Source organism: Larus michahellis, chromosome 4 (assembly GCF_964199755.1).
Source record: "Larus michahellis chromosome 4, bLarMic1.1, whole genome shotgun sequence".
Taxonomy (NCBI): Eukaryota; Metazoa; Chordata; class Aves; order Charadriiformes; family Laridae; genus Larus; species Larus michahellis.
The window spans coordinates 81963462-81985886 of NC_133899.1; the positions used below are offsets into that span (position 1 = coordinate 81963462).

The 22425-nt window shown below is 37.5% G+C and overlaps 1 protein-coding gene across 4 annotated transcripts in view; it reads right to left on the reverse strand.

Annotated features, from left to right (window-relative positions):
- Nucleotides 1-22425, reverse strand: part of SBF2 (SET binding factor 2) — a 269535-nt gene that overhangs the window by 151733 nt on the left and 95377 nt on the right. For all 4 annotated transcript variants that reach the window (XM_074585940.1, XM_074585939.1, XM_074585938.1 and 1 more), the window contains exon 3: nucleotides 5485-5622. In XM_074585940.1, coding sequence (XP_074442041.1) covers nucleotides 5485-5622 — 138 coding nt within the window. The remainder of the gene's footprint in view (nucleotides 1-5484; nucleotides 5623-22425) is intronic.

The window sequence follows — 22425 nt, forward strand, 5'->3', positions numbered from 1 at the left end:
AGTCACATAGTAATTTCAGAGCTTAGGGTTTACTAAATCTTTCTGAATTTTCCCAAAGGCAGCAAACTTGATCCACGGATTCCACCTTTTCAAGCTTTACACACCTAATCTAGGGTGAGCAGACTGCAGAGACCTAAGCAATGTAAGCAGAACCAACACCAAAAATCAAATTAAGAAAGTTGGTAATTCATACCTTATCTTAACTCAGTCATAATGGGTTTTATATAATATAGAACATTACATGTGGAAGTACACTAAGGCGAAATTTTACACACACAGATTTTTGTTTTGTTTAATTAAAATATAGTCATTCAATTCCTCTAAACTGCATAAGGGGAAATGCACCGAATGAGTTGCTGAATTAGTATTTACTGTTTGAAAGTCAGGTAAATTACCTGATCGCTATTGACAAAGTCTCTACTTAAAAGATACCCTGTGATACCACAGCTATCCCATGAGCTGAGACTTGGGGCCACTGCGTAGCAACAGCACAGGAATAAAGAGGAAAAGGAGACCTTTACCCAAAACAAGCTTTTGCACCTGCAATAGCATGAGTTCAAATTGGGGATGTGTATGCACGTGTGTGAAGGCATGAGCCAGGGCATAAACAGGACAGAAGAAACTACTGCCAGAGTTATTAGGAAGACGGAAATACGCTTTCCTCTGTACAACTGTTCTCACCTTAACTTTAAATTCTGGTCTAGAGAGGACCTTAAATGTATAAAAGGACATTAAAAGTCTATTTCTTACAATATAGAATATTAGCTGCAGCTTTCTCTTTACACAGGAGCAGAAAGGAAATAAGGCATTGCTTAACTCTCCATTTTTCAGCAGATTTGGAAAGATGATGGTGTAATATACTAAACGTTATTTTAAAAACTGGGGCGGGGGGTGTTCCACAAAATGTGTTTTGCGGCACTGACAATGAGAGGTCAGAACAAATTTAACATTTGGGATATTCACAAAATAGTTATTAAACTTAAGAATAACATGCTAATATAATATCCAAAGAGGGATCAGATTTCATACTTCAAAAAGGGTACAACCAAACCGAGTGTTCTCATCCGCTGCTAAAAACCAAACGTCAGTGACTCACCAAGCGGCATATGCTTTGACACAGTAGGATCACAACTCTCCAGTCCAAGCATAAAAATTAAAACTTTATGAAGCATGAAGTCATTTTGTTGGCAGTTTTTCCCTTGACTCAGGAAATATTTGTGAATGTTGTGAATCTGCCATTTTATGGTTTGGGATTTTGACAATTTCTTTTTCCTCTTTTTGCAAGGGGGTCAGAGAGAGGAACAGAACATGAACAGCAGGAAATGGGAGACTTGTGAATTATTACTTATGTGCATTTTCCAGAATGATATATTTAATCTTACCAACATTATGATCACAATGTTCTAATGTACATATGCCTAAGACAACACACAAGAATGATACAATCTTGTAGTAAGATTGTTATAAACAAATGTTTAGGGGTTTGTGCTGCTCCCATTAAGCAGATTTTCTGTAATGCGAGAAATGCAGTCGCACAGGCTCAGTTACTTGCATAAATCACACTCTAATTTGTTGATGGCGGGGCTGGGGAGAGAGGATAAATTTCTTTCAAAGCCCAAAGCAACATACAATTTGACCATTAAGTTCCCAAACGATGCGAGTCAACATTTTTTTCAAAAGATTCTATCTATGGTGCTCTTCCAAGTATTGTTAGTATAAATTCTAACTGCGTAATTGGTAGGAAGCATAGCTGAGGTCAGTAGAAGTATCTGCTGAGTCAAAAGTATTAAATCAAGTCTTGGTGTGCTAAGTGGTAACATCCAGAAAATGCTGTTAGAAATAAGAACCTCATTTTAGCAAAGTGTGTATACATCACACAGAGCTATACGTGTATATATATATATATATGCATATGTCTGTGCATGTGCATATATACATATATGCATTTTTTTGATGGCTAATAAAGTTACACACATAGAGTAACTGAGTTTTATGGGTGAATTCTGTAGATGTAAGTTATGATTCTTCTGAATACCCCTTTGGCTGCTCAACAGCTTCCGGCTTCAGCTGCCAGAAAAATAAGCTAAGCAGACTATTTCTTTGGTTGATAGGACAAGGTTTTCTTCAAATCAATGAGATTTCCAGCACATTTCAAATAAATGAAATCTGAAGTCCATAGCAATGATCAAAATACAATAATGGAAAAAAAAACAATAAACAAAAAAACCCCAAGGCACTGTGAGGGAAGAGGAAATAGGGATGTTTTGACTTATTCTCCTCATCCTAATTCCTGTAGATACATGCAAGTTAGTATGGCATCCAACTTTATATTCACTAGAGCATCTAAATGGCATCTTAAGCCAGACAGAAATGTAGGTCACACCGAGTACGTGCTGGAGACATAAAAAGCTGGAAGCAGAAACCAGTGCAGTATCTCAGATTTCTTTACACTTTCTACTGGTAGAAACTTGAGGCGAGAGAGAACTTGCACACTGAACTGCTCTGAAACATGCTAAGGAAGTCTTTAAATGACAGCAGTTTAACCATTGTTAATTCATTATTAGACTGCCTCCAGTAGTCTAGTCACGTTCCAAACTTTAAGACTCCTCTTAAGGCCAAACTTTCGAATGCTTTATTTTAATCTCAGATAAGGAACATATCCTTATACGGCTTTAACAAATGTTACTGGGACAATTAAGTGAGACTAGCATCATAGAACAGAACAATTAATGAAGTATTACATGGCGAAGCTGTATCATCTGCTTCCATAGCACTGAGTTCTATTCACATATTTCATAGAATAGCATGTGTTCACCTTCCTCATGAGTACAGATGTGGAGTACTAATCAGAATAAATGTAACATTTATCTTTTTGAGCTATTATCACAACTTTATGAGAGCTGATCGCCAATCAAACTGACCAGCATCCCTGCAGATAATAAATGCTGGGTCAGTTCAGAATGACCGTACTGCAACAATGCAGAGAGTGATTCACAGATGCCAACAAATAAAGTAGTACTTTATTTTCTGTCCAGGAGAAGGAAGTTGAAAATAGGCCATCAGCTGATTACTAGAGCCTGTGCTTTTCTCTGGAAAACTTGTTATGACATGCAACTGCCAAGAGATTAAACTGAATCCAGGGCTTTCAGAGATACCACGGAGAATACCTTTTTCCTGCAGACTGTATAGCTTTTACAGTTGCTATATTAATCTTGCACCCTAGGTTATAAATGGTACCACCTAGATACACCACGTGAGCACAATCTCCTTACTTTTCAGGTAGGATTTATTTACTAATTATCGTGTAACAAACAGCTGAAGTAGGAATGAAGGTAACTGGAATGACAGAAGTAGCCTTCTCAGACCCACCTTGAGCAATTGTATCAAAAACGTTCTTGTATTACTATGTAGGAAGCTCAAAAAAGGTTCAATAGTTCTCTTCTAGCATTCACAAGCTGAGAAATGAGATTGTTTTCACTTTGCAGAAACTTCCAAGTGGTTGATTCCAGTTTTTTGTGAAGATGATTCTGCCAAGCCAAACATCTAATCTGCTCTACTTGAATTCCAACCAACCTCATGTATCAGCAACATTTACCTGGTGAAGGCTACTGGGAAAGAAGTAACCCCTCTTTTTTTTGAAATTTAATCTTACTTTTGTCTTAGTGAGTTATATCATTTGGTAAAAAAAACCTGAACTGTATTTAACTGTGAAAAGTACTGTCCAGATTTCATTTCAAGTCCTGGACGTTACGTTTCGTGGAGTGTTTGTTTAATGAGGCATGCATCTGAATGGTTAAATCAGTATTACTTTCATAGCCCAGTGCTTCATAAGCTTATGTTTCATTACAGATGTACATGTGCCGAATTCTTGTCTAATGACCATGTAACAGGGCACGTTCAATTATTCTCTTTGGGTTTTAGAAAGAAACAGGAAGTTTGGCTATAAACAATGCAGTCATAGAATAAATTTCACCACAGCAAGTTCATCTGAAAAATATGCATTCTTTACAACACAGCCAGCAATGGCACTATGAGAACCAACATCCTGCTGCACTCAGTTTTGGTGTTCTTTTTTTTTTTCATTTGGGTTTTTTTTGTATTAATACTTAGGCAATATAAGAAAAAAACCTTTTAGTTAATACTGGATGTTTTGTGATGAGCATTACTTGAAAGATGTGGATAGTGAATCAAAAGCAGCTGCTAGAAACCACAGGATAAATAACAAGTTTGCTAAATTTAGTATATGTTATGAAAAACATAGAGTGGAGGAAGCATCAGCCGTTATAAATTTTTATCAGCTGGGAAAAAATTGCTGTAGAATATTTCACTCTTTACTTATAAAATAAAGGAAAGATGACAGACATTAAATAATGACAAAATTTTTAATGGGAAGATGTCACTTGATCTACACTAAAATTTAAGACTAAAATACATCTAATTGTTTGGATAAATTTCTGCTTTTAACTGCCTTTAATAAACTACAAAAATATCCAGCTAAACTGTAGCATTAATGAAATAAGAACTACTATTATTCTCTGGCTTCCAATTGCACCTATAAAAAGCATATTATTAGGATTATTAAAAGCATTTTCTTAAAATAATCAACAATGTTACAGTTCTTCACTAAAAGAGCAAAAAAAATACTTAGCCATCTATTTAATCTTAACTAATTTTAATATATTTAATGCCAAGGTTTTACTTATTTTTTAATTTTCATATGGGAAAAAAAAATATTTCAAAACATAACAATGATAGTCCGCAATTACAGATTGGATTAGGTTTTCCCTAGGTTCTAGCTTCTAAAGATTCCAAGTATTATGTCATAGCAGTGATTCTGTGAAGTACTTTACATTAAATGGGAATCAAAATGTCTATTTTTGAAAGACTGTGGTTGCCCAAAAATAATTACATACATGTTTAAAAACAAACCTTGCCAAGTAGCTGACACCCAAAATCTGACCTACCTAAAAACTGAAGAATTATTCTATCAGTTTTAAAATCTTGCCATTTACACCCACAAAAATCTTGCCAATAAATGCACTTAGTGAAATACATATATACATTACAGCATAGTTATACACATTTGGCCTGTGCTGGCCTGATAGAGGTGGCCAGCAGAGGGAGCAGAAGTTAATAAACATTTTTCCTAGAACAAAGATGAGAATCATTTATGCTATGTCAAACACGGAAGTAAATGAAAGGAACACCATCTTAGCTGTCCCATTAAACAAATATGTGGTGGAGAAAAAGAAATTTATTAAATGTTTTTGGTTCTTTTTTTTCCCAAAGCAGATAAAAGAACCACAAACGCAAACAAGTACATCGAGCTTACCTTTGCGCAAAAATACATGCATTTCTGTATGACCAAAAATACATCCTTAGCAGGAACAGCAAAATATTTTCTAAAGGTGTCCTCTGTAGCATTAATCTATTGTTTCTAGACACTTTTTTGTGCATTTTTGTTACTTATTGTAAAGTTTTTACCTGCAGGTTAATCTCTGCTTCATAGAAAGTTAAGCAGGAACAGTAGTGCCTCTCTGAGTCTATGTCAGTCAAAACCACCACAAAGAACGTTGGCTGTTTTCTCTCTTTCGAAAGCTGCCATCCTCCAGGTTGGCAAAACTAAAGAAACAAAAAAAGTGAGACACACAGTTAAGCAGTGATAGCAATTGTTTTAAGGAATACGAAAGATATTTTTAAACAATATAACAGAACATTATCTGAAACAAGAAGCTCATTTTATTTAAAGTGAGCACGTGCAGGGTTGCAAAATTTGGAGAAAATGGGAAAAACCCAATAGGTCTTGGAGTTGGTCAGATGGATATAAATGTAGCTCTACAGACATGAAGGGAGATATAAACTCTATGAACTGAAGATGTGTTCTTTTGAATTCAGTATTCAAGACCATCTTTGCAGGATTTAACAAGCAACGACAGGAATAAATTGACGTGTCATGCAGATTTCATTTGCATAACAGGTTAGAATTTGAAGCTAAAGTTGTTGTGTCTTGAAACATCTCTACATTTTTAGTTTCTCCACTTATTTCTCCACTAATTTATCTAACCAAACATAGATATTCCACTTATACCAACCTGAAAAGTTATTCAATATTTACTCCTACAAAAGACTATTTATAGAGCCATATTTTTCATCCATTTATTGATTACCTCTCTAAACTTCATTGTGAACATTTGAAATTTTTTAAGAGGTCATACCATAGGAGCAACATAAGTTTTGTGACCCCTGCAAAAAATATGTTCAAGTTTCGTGACTTCATAAGTCTCAGAGACAAAGAAAATCACTTGCTTCTTGGACTCAGCCCGCAGTTCTCCAAATACTTCATATGTACTTAGAATACTACATATTTCCAAGCTCTTGCGGCGATGAGCAGAGTAAATATGTGCAATGCTTAAAACATGCGTCAAATCAGCCTAAATCCTTCACTATTTGTTCCTTCAAGCTGACTGGGACCATGGCAGTGCAAGTCACCAGAACCGAAGACAGCAATTCTGACCTCAGAACAGAGATGCACAGGCAGCATGAACAAAAAGAGAACTACAGCTCAAAAGCAAAGGGAAAAGTCTGTGGTTTTGCTTCGTTTTTAAATGACTGGAGTACAACATTGGCTAATAACTTGTTCCCAGTAATGGAAGACTGTGCTGAAATTCAGAAATCAGTTTGATGAAGATGCACAAAAAAATTCACAAGGGTATTTTTATTAGCAAAACTGTAAGTTTAGAATTTACATGAGGCAAAGGTAATTGCCCCGTATGTATTAGGAATAATAACAATTAAAAAAAAAAAACCCCAAGCAAAAAAACCTCACCACCCAAAAAAATATTTCTAGAATTGTTAAACAATGCAGACACCAAATGAAACAGAGAAATAGGTCAAAATCTCATGTTCCAGCAATTGCTTCTTTCCCCTGGACAGCTGCTACAAAATGAAAGAGCATGAAGAGTAAGTTGTAAACTAACAATTACTACAGATTCATCTTTAGAACCTCTACAATAAAACCTGCGTAGTCTTAGGTGAACAGCAGTTAAAACTCTGCTTGTGATACACAGTTTACTTTATGGTCTTGGGAAAATCTTCAGAACCAAAGTTTTCTCATGTTACATTCTTTATATTCTAGATAGTCAGCTTAACACTTCTGAGTCTGTATACTTAGAAGTGCTAAGCACAACCTCCTGCATCTGAGAATAACTGTTCTGAACATCAAAAAGTACTCTGAAAAAAGACATCCTAGTCATTCCAAGCTAAGCATCCAGTATTAGTCCATGATTTTGATAATGCTGGCCTAATCTCCTTTTGTTTTTCATCCTATGTCAGTTAAAAATAAGAAGATACCACTATTAATCTTACAGGACTGCTATAAAGATAGTGTAATATGGTCGATATATACAGACATTATAACAAAAGCATCATGAAAGAAGTTTGACAATAAAATCATTAGAGTTCTGTATGTATTGCAGAGTTTAGGTGGTGTGTGGTAAATGAAGCCTGGAATCTGTAGCTCAAATAAGATAAACTCCCAAAACCCTGAAAAGTTATGTGTTCAATGAGTATGAGCCAAAATGCAAAGAATGCAGTAAGATTCTGTTAATCAATAAAACCTTTCCGTGCCATACCATTAAAACTGAATCATCCATACAGGGTAGGTCAAATTAAGGTTCCTTATGCAGTCCTGGTTCTGGCACTTCTTAAGCCCGAACGCTTGAGTTGACAATCTCAACACTCTTTCAGATCTGCCAAATTTACCAGTTCTGACAGGAAAACCTTGCTGGTGCCATCACCCTTTAATTTTACAGGTAATTTCCCATCTCACACCTGGAAGCAGCAATCTATCAGATTTCTGATTGTCTGAAAATCCTGGACAAACGACTATTCTGCACACAACAAACACCACTCGACTAAAAGCACAGAAGAGCTGGTATATCCAAATCCACAACCAACGTATTCTGCACCCAAATGACAAATACATGAGCTTGGGATGTGTGGCTAATGCATAGCTGGTTTTCACATGATACACACAGGATCTACCAATTTGGAATTTTGAGGGATCACTAGATTCATTTTGAATATGCTTTCTGTATTTATTTTATTTTAAAATAAAATGCACTTTAAAGTAATTATTTTTACCGTAATAGACCATTATTGCCAGGTCTTTATACCAACACCTGCCCTATAAAACGGGAAATACACCAGGAAAACCAACGGCTAAATTTTTAACTATCAGAAGCGACTGTTGATCTAGGCAATCTGCTTTCAGTAGCAATCTCTCAGTCTTTATGCATTCTAAACCTTACTCGTGTCAGTAAGAATTTTCCCCGATTTCAAAATGATCTTGTGTATAACACATACTTTCTAGATTTAACTATTTTACTAGAAAACAACAATTAATGATTGCTAAGGAAAACAGATGAAGTAGAGTACACTCGCTGGCTACACAGAGAATCTGTGTTTTCAAATAAACTGGAAGGAATTTATAAATACAGAGATTGAGGATAAAGACAACATGCTCCTCATTAAACAATGAATGATTCTCAGTTTCCTTAAAATAAGGTAATAAATATTAGTCTAATATTTGAAATGCAAACAACATTGAGAAAAACTTTCCAAATTAGTATAAATACAAGCTACTATCCAGTACGATTACCAGGACAGTCTGGCCACTAAGAACAGGAAAATGTTTCCTTACCAAACCAGATGCTATACCAAAACACCACTGTGAATATAATTCAAAGGTCATGTGCTTCTTCAGTAAACAAGAAAAAAAAAGTTTAAAAATGAACACACTCCCATATTGTTTCACTTATTTGCCAGAATTCTTGGAACCAGAACCATAGCTTCTATCGAAGACACTGAAAATTAGAAAGAATCAGATTGTTCATCTCACTATTTACAGAAATAAGCCTCTAGTGGTGGCAAGTGCTTCAAATCAACTCCACATTACAACTGACTGCCTTCTAAAATCTGGTGCAAATGTCGAGAAGTTGTGCTGAAGAATATGTAACAGCTCTTATATTCAAGGTGCTGAAATGACATTTCAAGCATTGTTTGAAACTGCAGGTGACCACTGAAGCAAGAATCTTTCTCTTAATTATTCTCACAAATGCTTCCAGACTAAACAAGAAACCAGACAGATTTAAAAATGAGGCACAGTGTTTTAAAACAGTGTAGCTGGGTTTGTTACCTTTAAAAATTTTGTGTGTCTTCACTACAAGCCTTCTCTATAAAGTCTAGACATGATTAATAATGTTTAAAAGGACATTTGTTTCTTCTAATTTTTATAACCCAAAAACATCATCTTTTCTTGATTTATAAATTTTTTCTTTCTTTCCCACTGAGAGCCATAGCCATACTCCTACTCCTTGCCTTGTCCTTCTCTATTAAAATAAATCATTTGCATAAGTCAGCATATACCTGACATATACGGTATACAGCTTTGGTGTCTAGAATCACAGAATCATCAAATATCCTGAACTGGAAGGGAACAGTGAGGGTCGAGTCCAACTACTGACTCCACACACGGCAACATAAAAGTTAAGCCATGTATCTAAGGGCATTGTTCAAATGCTTCTTGAACACCAACAGGCTCGAGGCCATGACCACTTCCCTGGGGAGCACCCTGAAGCCTGTTAAAAATTTGAAGAAAATCTAAAAATAGTCACAATGTCTATTAAAGTACTGGAGGAATTAGGATGTAGGAAGAAGGCTTACTGGGTACTGTGGAAGTGAAGACTAAATACTATTATGATATTGAGCAGTAATTATATAGTGTTCAAGTTTCATTAGAGAAAAATTTTAGTCCTTTGTATTCCTTACTGTGGCAGAACTATATTATTTGCCCTCCATATCTGTTCATCAGAATTACTCTTTTGCTGAATTGCATGTTAGAACTTTGTCATTTACCTCTCTGTTTGCACCTAGAGCACAACCAAGTCCATAACAAAAACTTGAACCTATACTCTAGTTGGGTCTGTATAGCTACAAACGGGAAGATTGCTCTCTCTGCACTTTACATTGTTTTCTGTGTCAGCGATCTGGTCAGCTTTCCATCAGAAATCCACTACCTCTGACGGCAGTACTAAAGCAGGAAAGGGAAAAAACTTGTTCAGAAAGTTTACGACATGATATCATCTTTATCAATGATCTGGATGAAGGGATCGAATGCACCCTCAGTAAGTTCGCAGATGACACTAAGCTGGGCGGGCGTGTTGATCTGCTTGAGGGTAGGTTGGCTCTGCAGAGGGATCTGGACAGGCTGGACCGATGGGCTGAGACCAATGGTATGAGGTTCAACAAGCCAAGTGCCGGGTCCTGCACTTGGGTCACAACAACCCCATGCAGCGCTACAGGATTGGGGCAGAGTGGCTCAAAAGCAGCCCGACAGAAAAGGACTTGGGAGTGTTGGTTGACAGCCGGCTGAATATGAGCCAGCAGTGTGCCCAGGTGGCCAAGAAGGCCAACAGCATCCTAGCCTGTATCAGGAATAGTGTGGTGAGCCGGACTAGGGAAGTGATCATCCCCCTGTACTCGGCACTGGTGAGGCCCCACCTCAAGTACTGCGTTCAGTTTTGGGCCCCTCGCTACAAGAGGGACATTGAGGTGTTGGAGCGTGTCCAGAGAAGGGCTACAAAGCTGGTGAGGGGCCTGGAGGACAAACCTTATGAAGAACGACTGAGGGAGCTGGGGTTTTTTAGCCTGGAGAAGAAGAGGCTGAGGGGAGACCTTATCACCCTCTACAACTACCTGAAAGGAGGCTGGAGAGAGATGGGGGCTGACCTCTTCTCCCTGGTGACAAGTGATAGGACGAGGGGAAACGGGTTCAAGTTGCGTCAGGGGAGGTTTAGATTAGATATTAGGAAACATTTTTTCACTGAAAGGGTTATTAAACATTGGAATAGGCTGCCCAGGGAGGTGGTGGATTCACCATCCCTGGAGGTGTTTAAAAAAAGGGTAGATGGGGCACTTAGGGACATGGTTTAGAAGTGGCTCTTGTCAGGGTAGGCTAAAGGTTGGACTCGATCTTAAAGGTCCCTTCCAACCTCAGCAATTCTATGATTCTATGATTCTATGATTTTTTACAAGTCATCTGTTGAAAGCATTTTTTGAAGAGTTTATACAGAACAGAAGACAAGGTCAGTGATATACCATTACAGAACCCTGCACTTAAATAATTAATTATATTTAAAATATATTCTCACACTATGTATTTTCTTCAAAATATTTTTGTGTACTTGTTCTTTGTTAAATAAAATCCAAAGCTACCTGAATAGACATTTGAACTCTATTGACAAGACTTGAATTAAAAGATCCCCAAATGACTTTAGAATGTAAAACATCTGACACAGACATCCTGCCTCTTTCACCAAGCATTTGATTCTCCTTTGGATCACTCTGGGCATAGAGTTTCATTTTATTGAGTCTGCTTCTGTAGGCTTTCTTTTACTTTTCAAATAACTGTGCTTTGTTTTTAACATGTATTATCATCATCTTTTCTACAAACCTCCCTGAAAATAAAGGGCTATGTTCTGGACATCATGTGAAGGAAGTTTGTTCCATCTGGACTTGCAAGGCCTAGCACCAGCTGCTGAGTATTTCACCATTTCACCATTCACTTATGTATGGAATTTTGGCAAAGGGAATTTTCTTTTTCAGATGCATACCTCTACTTAAAACAAAACAAAACAATTACAATGCTCACTGGCATAATAAAAAAGCAATGCTATGAAGCTGTAAATCTGAGGAAATGCTTGGAGCTTTGGGGATATCTCTGAATGTAAACAGAATACAAAATATACACTGAATTTTATTACATCTTCCTGCCTTTCAACATCTTGTATCTAAGAAACTGCATATTTATCCTTAGCCCAGCCTAAAATAAAAATAGTGCACTTGAAGTATACTCCAAATTATTTCCAGGTAAAAGCCCATTTCAAGTGTGGTGGAATTTTCTGACAATAAATAATTAAACTCACTCATAAAGGAAAAAAAATAGCTTTTAATCATAAAATAAATATAAAGGCCTTTTCTACCCTGGACTGTGCTGAAATACAGAGTTCCCCATGATGAACCCTTACACAGTCACCTCATGGCACCCGTGAACTGCCAGAACCTGCTGCCAGGATCTCCCACAAAGGTGCACGTGAACCAGCTGCCCAATTCTCCCGCCCAGCCGCTGAAGCCAAAAAAGAGTTTAAGAAGCCAACATTAATATATTTCACTAATTTCAGACTTTCTAACCTATGACACACCAGAGACAGAGGAAAGGCCAAAGGAGTGCAAATACACAGTGTTCACTGGAAATGAAGGAACTGCTTTCTCCCCTTTGCAAATTGAAAGAACACACTTAGGTGCCCGCACACGCTGGCGTTACTGGATACTACCTGCCCAGTAGCCTCTCAGACCTGAAACTGGTTGAAATACTTCGGGGAAAACACACTAGAAGCAGCGGGAGGGTTGTTTGTGACTACAGGTGACATTCCTGTCCAAGAAGAGTTACAGGTGAATAATCTTTCGTCTCCTGGCCTGCACAGACACTCCCCACACACTGTGGACATTTCCACCTCAGTAGTCAGCTCCCCAGTCAAACGTAAAAACCATGTCAAAAAAGACAGTACGAAACACTTCCCATCAGAGAAAAGATCCTCAGCTGCATTCTTGGGCTTCCTAAGGCTGAAAGTTGCTGAAAGATCTCGCAATGGCACTAATCCTGCACAAGTGACAGACGAGGTATTCTCTAATTTGGCCTACAGATTAAAGTGATCCTCAATGATAAGATGCTCAAGCTTGCCACAGAGACCCTGCAGCAAAAGTCCAACAAAAGAAGACAAGCTAAAATATTTGGGAACATCTCAACTAAAATCAGCTAATTCATCCTCCTAAGTCATAGAGATCAAGAAGTCTTTTACTGACATTCATCAAGAATTAGGGTCATCCCCCCGCATACTGATAAATATATAAGCGTGGGTGTACATCTACACAGGCACAGGAAAAAAACAATCGGTTTAAGTTCATTGCTTTACTTTTTTAAAACCTCATAACATTGTGTGATTTTAAACACATTTCCACAATAACCGCTATGCTGAAAACCCAAACGTGTAAAAAGCATTTCTACAGGGACTGTATACCCAGTTTGTCTTATGAAAAAATATTTGAACTGTCTTTTAGAAAGAAAATTACACCCACTGGCATGGGTTTCTTTTTCTGCTTTCAGAACACTTACTATCTCCACCCCAGTGGCTTATTAAAAAAAAAAATAAAAACCTGCCAAATAATCTTCTGACTATTTCTGAACAAAACCAACCTAGACTACAGGTGTGGTGATTTACAAATAACTAGTCAAATGCCTTTATTTGAGAAATAGTACAGGATTAACGATGACATTCTGAATGGGGTTTTCTTCTCAAAATGAACTTCCAACATCTCTGTTCTAACCATGTTTAGTAAGAAAATCACATTAGCAGGTTTGCACAAATAATTAATAGTTTGGACTTTTTATTCATTTATTTAAACCATGCTGCCTCCTCTTGTTTTCAGCCAAGTGCCCCTCAAGATAATCTTACGGCAATTTAAAGGTTCTGAGACCCTTGGACCCAGAATTTTTTTTTTATTTTTTTTTTTACCACCACCTCCAACAAAACCCAAGACACCCACCATGCTCTGGGCTACGTCAAGCAAAGAGAGTGAGACAACTGTGGACAGTAACTAGAAATTCTCACACACATCAATATGTAAAGCTAAATACGTTAGGTGTCTGAAGCATATATTTTATGCCAGAGAATTTTTTTTTTTTAAATATACATTTTAAACTTCATCAAAAAGTTAAAAAGTCATAAATTTAAACTCAGGACTTGTAACTGAAATTCCGGAACACATAGCCAGCCTACAAAATTTTTTTACCAGGAAATGCTTGTTAGTCAGAAATAACTGCTGCCAGTGACACCATTGGTCAAAAGAATAATGAGAAGTCTGAATATTGAATATTCAACACGCAAGCAGAAAAAACTATTTCAATGCATCAATAAATTTTATAGCTTACGCCTGCACGATCAGATACTAAACCACCCTGTAAATACCACATCCAGCCTTGCTACCGGGTTTGAAGATAAACTCTGTTGCTCTCCACCAATTGTGGGGAAAAAAGAAAAAGAGGGGGGGGAGGGCAAAAGACTTGTGTTAACATTTTTGCATTCATGATCTTATAACTCCTTAGAATATATCTGCCAGAAAAGGGTATGAAGACTCAACACTTCAAAAAATACACATGGGGGGTGTGCGTGTGTGCATGTAAGCATGTGGTAATGCAGTGTATACCAAAAACAATGCTGATCTGGATTGACAGAGGCCTAGCAACTAGCCTGTGACTGCTGCAGCAAAATAGACTTAAGAGATTTAAGACGGATGCCAACAGTCTCAAGATGATAAAATACAGAACAGGAAGTCCTAAAATACGCAAATGAATTAAAGAGTCAGAATTTGCTCTTAAATTAAAGAGCAGAAATTAGACTAGAACATACGCTTATAGAACAAACCACAAAAAGGGTAATGTATATCTTAAACCCCCTGAATAAAACGCACTTGGTCTAAACAAAATGATAATCAATTTCTTTTTGAAATAATCCACTTCATAATGCAACTCTCAAACTCCCTTTCAGTTCCAAAAAGTGCCCAGAGGAGTGGCAGAATGAGTGACAGGAACCCAGCTGAAGAGAAGCAGCAGGCTGCCCGATAACGCATGTAACTGCGGGAAGGGATATGTGCTTCTGCATCTGGCTCTCAGCGAGGTCGTTCCAAAGCTCCCCTGCTTTATCGAAAATCTCCGTGTTTTGGGGTAGGTCACACTCAACCTGCACAGGATTCAGCTAACTTCTGAATCTCGCCTTGCCCGATACCTCCCCTCCATGGACTGAAACAAACGGGTTGCCTGAGACCAGATCTTCTGGTCTAACCATCCCCTAGAAAGAATGCCAGCAAAATGGCAGTGCCATCTATCCCAGTGAATTATCATTACCTCTTTAAACCATTTTGGACACCAGACATCAAGTTAAAATATATTAATCTGCCTTACCTTGTCCTACTTTTTCATTTTCATATCCAAACACCATTATAACCCAGTGTCCCTCCAAGATCTGGAGCATGGACAAGACCCACCCCCCCAAGCATCTTTCTGCCAGGTTAGCCCAGAGAGAGCACATCCCTCACAGTGTCACCACTCGCACCAAGTTAAGGAGAAATCAAGGGAAAGGAGGAGGGAATGGCTGGCATGGGGAAGGGGCTTTTGGAAAGTCAGAGGAAGTTTAAATGGGTTGGCAGTACCTAGCCCAGCATGGACCCCACTAGCCACATGAATAGTGGAAGGCCTGAAAAACAAGCATGGCCAGGACCACATCCTACAGCCTGACACCTCGACAAAGGTGGTGGCAACCGCTCCCACCAGCCCTGGCACAATACCTGGCCCTGCCTGCTCCCCATCGCCCTCAAGCTGATCGGGGATGCAAGGGACAGAGATAACTACAACAGGTCACTGCACCAAAAGCTTGATTCAGCTAAGAGAACTGAAAAAGAAGCAAAGGAAATTACAGAAAGAGCGGTATATTTCTGGTCTGCTCATTTTGGGAATTTACTGCTATTGCTGGTATGCCTCGTCTTGCTATTTCCCACTTACGGTCACAATCGATTTTCCCTTTTGCAGGCGTGAATTTCCACAAAGAAACAGAAGAGAAAACTCATAAACATAGTAAAATGAAAAATGGCTAAAAATCCTGCAAAGAAACATCTTATGTGAGTGAAAGCCTAGACTAGGACCTGAAATAAACAAAAAAAAGATTTACTGGATTGCGAGTTGAATGTATCCCATTAATGAAGTTCTGACATTGGCTGCTGCTACTGAATTTTACATTTCCGCAGCGTTAATTAAGAAAAATATGAAATGCATTTCCTGTCAGCACTCTCACTAAGATCACAGTAAAATAAGTAGCATGGACAGACAGCTGAAAAGTTTGGTGCTTTCCATTGAGTTTCTGTTTCCTGTGCAGAAAAATGGGATCAACAATACGAGACGTACTTGTCCTCTCTTCCCACAAAACTGAGGCCTGGATTATAACCCACAGTGGGCATTAGTATGGGACTACATTACAGGATGTCTTCAATGGGTGCGGTAAAAGTTTGTCTGGCAAAAGCTCCAGTATGAACAAAAAAGGCTTTGTGCCACTGCAGATGCTTTCACACGCACTGCTGGCATGCCAGTAAGCAGCTACTTTGATGAATATTCTCTATTTCCTCCAGGTACCTTTGCAGAATTCAGCAGTTCCTTAACTCAGATTATAATAACCGATTCCAAAATCTGTCAAAATGAAACTTCAGAGAGATTTGGCAATAAGAAAGTTTGTACTTGTAAGTTCCTATTTTATCATGGCAACTGCTTTTCCGCCCTTTTGGCATCTCTCCAGTGTACTCCATGTTTGGAAGACATCGTAAACTTGAGTTTTGCATAATCACCAGAAGACTGCAACTTATATGTTCTCCATTCTCCACCACATGATAATTAAAACAGAACAAAATAAAACCATTAACAGTTTTTATGGGGAGCATGCTTCTGTCATGTTACTAGAATAATAAAAAAAATAATTTAGAAGGGAAAACATGGGAATCTGATAGAATTCAACATTTTCAAACAGACTGGCTCAAGTAACTTCCAGGCAAGAGGGAAGAACAGAGGAGCTCTCCACCCTTGAAGTTAAGATTCCATGAGTTTTCCAAAGGGGGGAAATCCCAGGCAACTGGAAAATCCAGCCATTATTCCTATGCTTTAAAAGGGTAAAAAGAATGTTCATGGGAAAATATAGACTAGCTCAGCACAAGAGTCAGCTCGGGGTCTGTTTTTTTTTTTTTACTCAAAGGTAATTTGAAGCTTTATCAGAGACAAGATTCAAAGACATAAATGGAATGATGACTGGTGTACTGTAGAAAACAAGGCCTTAAAACAATTTTTTGGGGGTGGTGTAATAGAAATACAATGCAGCTAATAAATGCAACCACAACCGCATGGCATGCTTGGACATTTTTCTTTTTTTCTTATTAAAGATATTTGATTTGATGATTTGCAACTATTATATTTTAAAAGTACATTGGGTGACATTAGTATGACATATATTCCATGGATTAAAAGACTAGCTTGCTGACAGACTGGAAAAGATAACCATTGGCAGAGACACACATCAGTGAAGCCACCTCTAGTGAAGATGCATTAGCTAATTCCCCACCCTCCCCACAGCTAAAAAGCCCCATCCCTTCCCAAGTATCATTACTGGGAAGCGACAAATCTAAGAAAATCACTTTAGAACATGGTGTAGAGAATGCAGAAGACAGTTTTCCAAGTAAGACCAAAAAACCCCAACCCTTAAGGCTGGAAAACAAGTGTCATATCATGAGTTTAAAAGAGCTCAGCTTTTTTAGTTTATTGCAGAAAGAGTTAAGAAGCACTTTATAGAGTAGCTATATGTAGATAAGGTGTTTGCTAGCAAAAGGATTTCAGATAAGAGTGTTCCAGATTCAGCGTATTACAAGATCCAGAAGTCATCATCATAAAAATTAAGACTTCAAAATAAGATGTCACTCTCTAGTCAGTGAAGGGGATGGAAAACTGGAACAGTTTCTCAGGATTAGACTCCCTTCAGCTGGAGTTGGAGTCCTTCAAGCAAAACTGAACAGCTTTTGGAAGAAATTATTCAGTCCATATGCGCTGGCGCAAGTCAGCCCAGACTCGTGCGGGACCTGGAAATCTGTATATGAAACCTCTTGTTCTTTCCTTTTCAGGACCTGAACATGCTCATAATGCTTGAAGCTCTACTTTATGATACGATTATAATTAAATCTCATACTTCAGAGCTTCAGCCTTCATAGAGGTTCAGACAGAATTTCCACCTGAATACCCAAACGGAGATCAGAGTTTTTGCAAGAGAGCCAGCAGCGGCAATCCAGCACTTCATGGGGCTGGCAGGTACTGCGGAGAAGTCTGGCTTGGCCTGTCTTGTTTATGTGACTGCAATGCAACATGCCAAACCAAGGGCTGAGAAGGAATTTTCTACCAAATCAAGCTGAGAAGGATTCAGGGATTTTTTTTGCTTGTTTACCTGTGTAGCATATGACATGTTGGTATCATCAGTGCAATCAATTCCCTTAAACTCAGGAAATGTTCTGCTCTCATCCTGATCTCAAGAACACTATCTATTTGGACAGAACAAACTAGCTGGTGTAACTAGAATTGCTGGACACCATATCACAAATCAGTGCTAATTAACAGACTCTAGTCAGACTAAATAAACTGATGTATTACACGTGGTCTTCTCTGTGAAGCCAGGAAGAGGAGGGGAAGAAAACAAATCTTTAAAAATAAAAACTGACATGTTTTAAAAAGAAAGTAAAATTTATTGTTTATAAGCAACATACCCGAAATGTTATATCATTTTATATCGTAAAATTTGGTTCTTGGAAAGTATTGAGTAGGACTGGATATGAAGGAACAAATGTAGGGATTAGATAATTCTATCTCGGGTTGATAATTTAATACAAAATAATTGGCCAGATTCAATACTTGTAAAACATTTTACTGCTTAAAAATGCCAGCTATTAGTAATCAAGTAAACCAATGTATTGTTAAAAGAACTGACAAATGTAAGCTGTTAAGTTTACTGTTCGGAAAAAAACACGTTTTGCTCTCTGTCCCAAAACAGCTAACAAGTGCAGAAAAAATATCCCCTATAAGCACACTTGCACAATTCAGCTGCATGCAAGTGTCCTCTGCAGTGACAGCACGCCCAGAAAAGGCCTTCTCTTAGTTCTTTACTGGTAAGATTATTCCAGTCTCTTACATCTGAAGGCACCTGGGCTGCCCTTACAGTTCTTTCAAACTGAACATCATCAACTATAGATCATCTTATAAAATACAGGGAGTAGAAATAGAAACCACATCTTTTTCACTTAAACCAGAAACCACATCTTTTTCATGTAAACTGCACAAGAAATGAGGAAAATATATTGTTGCTATTATTATACATTTGTTAAAGTATTACCATATATTTGTTACACAACAGAAGAATCTATCAAATAGTAGAAATTAATATATGGAAAATTAAGCTGTAACGATCACATTCTCATTGAAAACACTAAATAACTAACATGTTTCTTCCCAGAATTAATCAAATGTTAGCGGTACTCCTATATATAAAAATAGAAACACTAGTCAACTGTGGGGGGTTCCCTTCTACTGTCCCATAAGCATACAGAGGAAACAGAAATATTTCAAGACATCTGTAATGTCTTACATACTTTGAATAAAATAAAGAGCCAAAACACTTAGCAGTACTGAATTTTAGTCCAAATTATACCCAAGAGGAAGCCATCTGCAGGAAAAGTAAAAAGTAAAACAAAACCAAACAAAAAAAAAACCCACAACACACTTTTGACTTGGACACCACTTGTGCAATACAGCTACCCAAAAGGACAACATGTTCTTTTGAAAGAATGACTACTTATTCTTTCATGATACAGGCAACATAAAAATCACCTGAAAACTTTCAGGCTTTTTTCACTACTAAGAATAAATTATACAGCGTTCCAGTGAAACACTGAACTACTTTTGGTTCTTTTATTTTTCCCCTCATCTAACATAAAGAAGTCTAGAAGACTGTGAAACTGTTTGAAGTTACCCACAGCCAAGCAAATCACTGCTGCTATGGTCAAGTTTGAAAGAAGACCGAAACCTAAGGTCTAAAACGCATTAGTAGTTCAGCATTGACACCTACAAGGCTGTGAAAGTTTGAAGTCACTGCTTTAGACCACAGAAAATGTCAGGTAACATTTCAATAGAGAAGTAATAACACATAGCTTAGCTAGAGACTCCGAGTATAACTAAAATTCAATGTATCAGGAAGGTGCTTATAAAATGCTACTACAAGACAGAATCTATGTTGGTAAGATGACGACTGTGTCATAAGTGATGAAGATGACAACATCTCAGACATGACGGTCTCGTCTGAACAGCAAGGACTGCAAAGCTGCCTACAAATATATCAGCATATTCATCATTTTGTCTCAGGAGTAATGATACAAGACGAGCAGAAATACCCCACTGCATGCAGCATTTCCTGATGCATCAATGTTTCCTACATTCCTAAGTCTACAAAATGTGAAACAGATCACACTAAAGAAAAATAATATGAAAAATATTTGCTGTAAACTCCAAAGAAATTAAGTGAAAATTTGAAAATAAATGTGCAATACTGGAGAAACATTAGAAGAATAATATATGAGCTCTGACAATGTGTGTATGGGTTACATTAAAAAAAAGAACAGAAAAACAGGCAAAAAAAAAAAAACTCTTTCAACAGTTGCATACCAGGAAACATGTGTTGACCCACGACATTTGAACAGTCAATGATACTGCCCTACGCTCAATCTACAACAGCACAAAAGAAAAGCAATTTTTCAGAGTATTTGGGGATTCAAGGACCCTTTAGAACATTACATAACTTTTCTGCTATTTCCATATTTGCTAATCAACACCATGCAATTTAACAAACAAATTCCTTTCCTTACAAAAAAGCATAACAGGCAGTAGATACTACCTAATGGATTTGGACAACACAGATAAACTCAGAGTAGATTGCCAAAATGATTTTTCAATTATGCACAGATTAGTACCAAAATAGAAACCAACAGACTATTTTTCAAGAAATAGCATCCCCCACCCCCCACAGATTTTCAGAATAATAACTATGTCTTTAAAAATTTAAGCCTCAGCAACCTGACTACACTGGTTGTGTAGAGACGTAAACACAGGCCTACACATTTCTGCAAGTAGTCAGAAAGTTACTGCACTTTATTTCATAAACCACATTTCACCCACAACAAAAAGAACGACCCATGTAAAGCCAGAACTATGTTCTAATTTCTTTTTAATTGAGCTCAAACCTTGAATACATGAACATAAAGCTTGAAGTCAAAGGTTCTAATGAATTTCATCTTTTGCAAAACTTTGCCTAGGGCTAGGAAATAAATGCATTTAAAAAGAGCCAGCTCCTCCTAGTATTATTGTGAAAAAACTCACACTGGCACTGCCAGTTTGAAAGACTGAAGCTTATATTTTCAGAGATAGTCCATACTGAAATAATAAGAAGCTATAATATCTATAGTATATGTACACCGAAAATGCCAGCTAGATGACACCAGTTATAGTTTTATACTAACTTATTCTTTTTTAATATTTAACCTGGATCCAAACAACTTACATCCAGGAATTCTCCTAGATTCACGTGTAAAGTTCTCGTCAAGTTCAGCAAAGGGAAATGGAAAGTCCTGCACCTGGGGAGGAATTTCTCAAAAGAAAACTATACAAGTACCTTGACTTAATTGTTGCTGTGCAGTAATTTTTAAAGACCTGGTTTAACTTTCTCCCCCCCTGCAAATAGAAAGCAATCGATTACAGGAAACACAGATAGGCTGACATACAAGCCTACTGAAATTGTCCGTAGCCTTCCCAAAGCAATTACCCTTAATCTAATAAAACATCAAAATTTTAAACTCTCTTTTCATAACTTAACCTCTCATAGCTATAATCTAAAAATTTTCATTTGTATTACCATGGAACAACTGACGCATTTTAAAAACATTCCTCCATATGTCTCCTTTTTTTAAAAAAAAAAATGAAATAAAATAAACAAGTGAATGCAAGAGAAAAGTGACTTAAGCAGATGAGCAGCAGATACAGGAAAGAAAAACATACCACAATAGTAGGTCAAAATTAAGGAGAGGGAATGGAAAGAACAGCTCTGCCAGGATCTAGACAATGTTATCTGAAACTGTAAGTTATGAGAGAGCTCACGGACTGGTGTTCTTCATTTGTAAACCACAGCTAAACGATGCCTCCAAGACACAGAAGTTGCTATCAAATGTCCACATGTAACGGCAGAGCTGTCAAACAGCCCCCTCCACACTGCCAGTAAGAGAACTGACGTCCCATGTCCTCAATTCACCAACCGATTCAGATGTTTTATGGTTCAAAAACAGTGAGATAACCACCACACCAGGGAATGAGTGAAAGGTCAACAAAAAGACGTAATTTGTTTCATTATTGTTAAGCCAAAAGAAATTAGCAATATACAAAGATATATCAGCACTTCAGAATAAGAAATGGATATATAAACATGTTTACAGACTGAGCGGCAGACCAAAATTTGAATCATTATCCACAAAGTTTATTTCAGTTGATCTTCCCACCAGCATCCAGGAAAATGTAATTTTCTGCCATAGCTGACCACTTACTCTTCCTGTCACCCACTGACTTGCATCTTTTTTGACCCATTCTTTACTTACCTCCAACTCTAATCTTGCTTTATCTTATACTGTTTCCTTTATAAC